This window comes from Oncorhynchus masou, chromosome 30, assembly GCF_036934945.1.
Source record: "Oncorhynchus masou masou isolate Uvic2021 chromosome 30, UVic_Omas_1.1, whole genome shotgun sequence".
In the NCBI taxonomy this organism is placed as follows: Eukaryota; Metazoa; Chordata; class Actinopteri; order Salmoniformes; family Salmonidae; genus Oncorhynchus; species Oncorhynchus masou.
Genome location: NC_088241.1, coordinates 3,109,983 through 3,114,622, shown reverse-complemented (window position 1 = coordinate 3,114,622; position 4,640 = coordinate 3,109,983). Strand labels below are relative to the sequence as shown.

At 45.5% G+C, this 4,640-nt stretch overlaps 1 protein-coding gene across 1 annotated transcript; it reads right to left on the bottom strand.

Moving 5' to 3' along the window:
* Positions 1-452: 452 nt before the first annotated feature.
* LOC135521804 (farnesyl pyrophosphate synthase-like) lies at positions 453-4,338 on the bottom strand. Its single transcript, XM_064947541.1, has 10 exons — positions 4,226-4,338; positions 3,419-3,574; positions 3,043-3,183; positions 2,866-2,946; positions 2,546-2,668; positions 2,382-2,470; positions 2,175-2,247; positions 1,998-2,075; positions 1,700-1,834; positions 453-1,613 (listed from the first exon to the last, which is right to left on the bottom strand). Exons 1-10 carry the CDS (start codon positions 4,247-4,249, stop codon positions 1,419-1,421), a joined length of 1,095 nt encoding a protein of 364 aa, XP_064803613.1. The 5' UTR covers positions 4,250-4,338; the 3' UTR covers positions 453-1,418.
* Positions 4,339-4,640: the final 302 nt, after the last annotated feature.

The following is a 4,640-nucleotide window of genomic DNA, read 5'->3' as shown; positions in this document are numbered from 1 at the left end:
AAGCGAGAGCTCTCTCCTCTCGCGACCACCTTATCTTTCGTCATCCGCCGGGACCACACCCCTCTTCTGCCTCACCAATCAATCTCCCTCTCTGTTCATCTGTCAGCTCCTTCCATCCCTCTCAGCCTTCGCTTCCTCCCTCCAAGAAAAAGACAATCACTACGGAATCTACCGTATTCTCTTTGATCTCTAGTATTGGAACCATTCTTCCTATCCGCCATCAGACTCCATCTTTATTATTCCCTTTCATTCTCAGTGGAAATGGAAGGTAACATGGTAAAAGCACATGCTGTATAGTAATCTAGTCACACTGATCAGGAAGACTGTTTCCTTATTAAACACAGGAACCGTGAAAAATACACTCAGTCTTTATGAATCATGATGGAAAGCCATACACAATGTTACTGCTCACTGTACTATATTGTTTTCCACAAAAAGGTCTGACTACTAAACCCATGTTGGTCACATTTCTTTATTAAAAGCAATAAGATGCCATATTGTCAGCAGCAGGTAGAAGTACAGTAGTAATTAGAAAGAGATGATTATACACAGAGGGAGATAGAGAAAACTAAATACAAAGACATAATACAAAGACAGAACAAGGTGTGAGAGACAGCAGGATTGTTCCTTTCGGGCAGCTTCCTGCTCTAGTCCATTCAGTCTGCCGGTAGAGACCAGAGCCCTCTGCCGGTAGAGACCAGAGCCCTCTGCCGGTAGAGACCAGAGCCCTCTGCCGGTAGAGACCAGAGCCCTCTGCCAAAAAGGGCCCCAGGTTGTCATCCTGATTGATGTGATCATCAACTAATGTCACTCTCTGCCATCATCATCAAATCTACAGGATTCTAGAGCAGACAGCTGCTAACAGTGACATGTCATACTCACGTCATCATCAATAAATAAAGAGATTGATACAAAGACAGAATACCATGTCATCAAAAAGTATGTCTCAGTTTGAGTAATCAGTTATTCTGTACATAATTGAAAATCATATTATGGAGAACAAAAATGGGCACACACAGGGGTCCTTGAAGACCAGGTTTAAGACTGACTGGTCTAATCTCAACCAGGCTCACTCGCAGTCCAAACTAAAGCCCTGTTCTATTTTAGGTCCCTGGACCGTTAACCTAACCCAGGGCTCCCCAACCCTGTTCCTGGAGAGCTACCCTCCTGTAGGTTTCCACTCTTATTACAATCAGGAGCGTTAGATTAGGGTTGGAGCGAAAACCTACAGGATGGTAGCTCTCCAGGACCAGGGTTGGAGAGCCCTGCCCTAGCCCTTAACCCCATGGTGTTCACTGAAGGGGTAGGAGCAAGGGGAAGGGGCAAGGGACCAAAATGGAAGCAGCCACACCAACTAGCCCTCCTCAGTCCAGCTACAGTGCAACACACACTAAATAAAAACAGTCTCATCATAGTCTTCACTTGTTTCTCTTGTAGATTTTCTTGGCGAAGTTGAGGAAAACTGCGTGTGGAAGGTTTTGGGCGTGACGCGCGATGAGTTTCTGTAAGCGCTGATAGCTGTCGTCTTCGTATTGGTGGTACAGGGTGGGCATCTGTAGGGTGTTGTACAGTGCTTTCACCTTCTCCACACTGTCATGCCGACCATAACATGACTGGAAGAGGACAATAAAATAAAAGTGAATTTTTAGGTGTGTTTACAGTTCAATGGTCAACTGTGACTGTTCATGGTTGACCTCACCTCCAGCTCTGCCCTTTGTACAGGGGTCATGACCCCTAGAGCGGTCACCACCAGCCAGCCGCATTTGTTGTCCTGGATGTCTGTTCCAATCTTCCCTGTCACCGCCGGGTCGCCATAGCAATCCAGGTAGTCATCCTGGCAACAGAGAAACATTGTAAAACAATGCTGGTATGACTGACACACACACATAATTACTGTGGTCTCACCTGTAAAACAATGCTGTTATGACATTGTCTGTCTGTGTGTGTGTGTGTGTGTGTGTGAGAGAGTCAGTCTCAGAGAATTACTGTGGTCTCACCTGTATCTGGAAGAACTCTCCCATCTCCAGTAAGATATGTTTGGCATTGTTGTGTTCCTCTTCACTGTCGATGCCCGCCTGGGAATTATTCAGAAAGAGATACACCGTTTGTATAAGTTACAGTTTCTGCACCTTGTATAATGAGACTGACCAGACATTACAACACTAAACACTCACCATGTACATGGCTGCTGCCACAGGGAGGTAGAAGGAGTAGAAGGCAGTCTTGTACTTTACTATGGCCTTATATCTGACACACAGGGAGAGGGAGAGAGTAAAGATTATACCCTTCCAAACCCCAACAATACACTCAACACCCCCCAATAACCTGTACCTTGAATCTCCATATACCCTCCATCGCTATATCCCACCCTTCTTACAAACCTCTCCATGGTGAAGCGGTTGAGGTCTACTTGACCAGGAGGAGCGGTCATCAGGTCCAGTGCCTGGCCCAGCTCGGTCTGGAAGGACGTCTGAAACACACAGGGACAGAGAAACTATTCAGCCACAGCACTCAGCTGTGTAAGTATGTGTGTGTGTTTGTGTACCTCAGTGAAGAGCTCCAATAGGTGTACGTAGTAGGGCTGTGCCCTGCAGTGTCTGCGCAGTAGTCTATAGATGGATCCCTCCAGGAGGAAGGAATCATTGATGGCATCCAGACCCACTCTCTCCTGAGAAACAACAGCTATGTTACTGACTGAGCAAACCCTTTGAAGCCTACTATGTTAACAGGGACACATGGTGTTGTTGACAGGTGATGGATGGAAGTTGATGTAAGCTTACAGTTAGTTTTGGGTAAACCAGTTGGCTGACCATAACAGTGCTTTCAGATTATATTTCTTGTGAGAGCGATAACAGTCAGTCTCACCCTCTTGTACCAGCAGGGCTGACCTCTCCGAGTCACTGAAGCATCCATGATGTCATCAGCTACCAAGAAGAACGCCTGGAGCTGAGAGAGGAATAGAAGGTCAGCGTCAGTCACTGTGGTACCTCAGCAAAGTGCTAATTGAGGCAATAACTTTGTGTGTGTGTGTGTGTGTCTCACCAGCTCAATGCACCAGCCAACCAGCAGGGCCCGTCGCACAACATCCTGGGTCAGCTCAGTGGGAGGAACAAGCTCCCTCAAAGAGCCAATCACAGACAGACCTCTGTTTCTTTTTCCTCCAGGAGTGTTGTAATGCAACACCTAAGAGAAAGAGAGACAGAGAAATAGAGATGAGTTATATGGCATCTTTGCACATCTCAACTTCTCAATTCAAACCCTAGCACCTACGCCTAGACACTTCTCATAGATCTGAAGGAGATAGAGATATAGATATAGATATATATATATATATAAAATATAATATAATATATTTATATATTTTAACTTCCTATGGTGGTCTCACGACCCCTACACACCCAAACACAACACACCCTACCTCTCGGAGTCTGTTGAGAGCGTCAGCGAGGACAGAGTCTGTGAGGTCCTGCTCTGTGAGCTCGGTCACCAGCTCCTCAAACTGGGCCTCAAACAGCTGTGGGTCTGACTGCACCGCCCCCGAGTGGTGGGTCCCGTTGCTGCAACTACTGTCACCCTGAGAGTAGAGGACATTTCAGATTGTGAGGGAAAAGCAGGAGGGAGATAGAAAACAACAGCATTAGTTTCCAAAGCATCACATGTAAATAAAGGTCTGGTTTGTGCTTATCCCACCCAAAAAATGCTTATACAGAAACATAGTTCACAGTGTCAACAACTCTCAGTTTGTTAACTACCAGTACTAAGTTAGTTGGCTATACCAATGTAGCTAACTAACTAAAACTGTAAGCTCATTACACACACAAGCAGACAGGATGATCATATTTACAGCAAACTGCACAACTACAGTAAATGACTGCTAGCAACATCCCAGCGGTGCTGTCAGCAGTAGCTTCAACAGTATGTTCTCTGCAGTGATGACGAATTTAAGGTGAAACTATAGCTCGAAAGACCCAGATAAACAAAGTCTAATAATAGAGATGACCCACTAACATTAGTAAAAATAGCACATTACCTTGGCTAGAATACATCTAGCTAGCTAACGTTACCTAGCTACAGTAGACAGCGCTTAGTCTCCAGATAATAAACTTGTCTGGCTAGCCATTCACGACACAGAGCGATATCACGCCTGAACGTTAGATCCCTTTCATAAATAGATAACTAAATAAGCAACTACACACTAGGTTGCAATATCTGCAGTCCTTCTTACCATGATTATCTTGTCCTTGTTCATAGTGACAGTCTGTTTCTCAAATCCCTCTTCACTGGTGTCTCTACCTGTCAAATGGGAGAGTACGACGCACACAGAACTAGGGAATTCGGTGTATTGTAGTTTTTGACCACGTTGGTGTTTATTTTATCGCATAGCTTCTGAACTAAGCCTCCCGACAGCCTTCGCGAGTGATCGCAGAGCCGTGGGACCACAAGCCTTCATATGATATGAGCCTTTTGATTCGATAACGCCATCGAACCAGGATGGGCTTTCAGGCTGACTAACCAATAGAAATCCGGAAGAGGGGGGATTTAGATGGGGGGGACATGTCTGATGTTTCGAGAGTTTTGTGGTGAAAGGAACTGCCCTCAAAACATGTACATTAACCCAATCATGAGTTAGAGGTTTAACC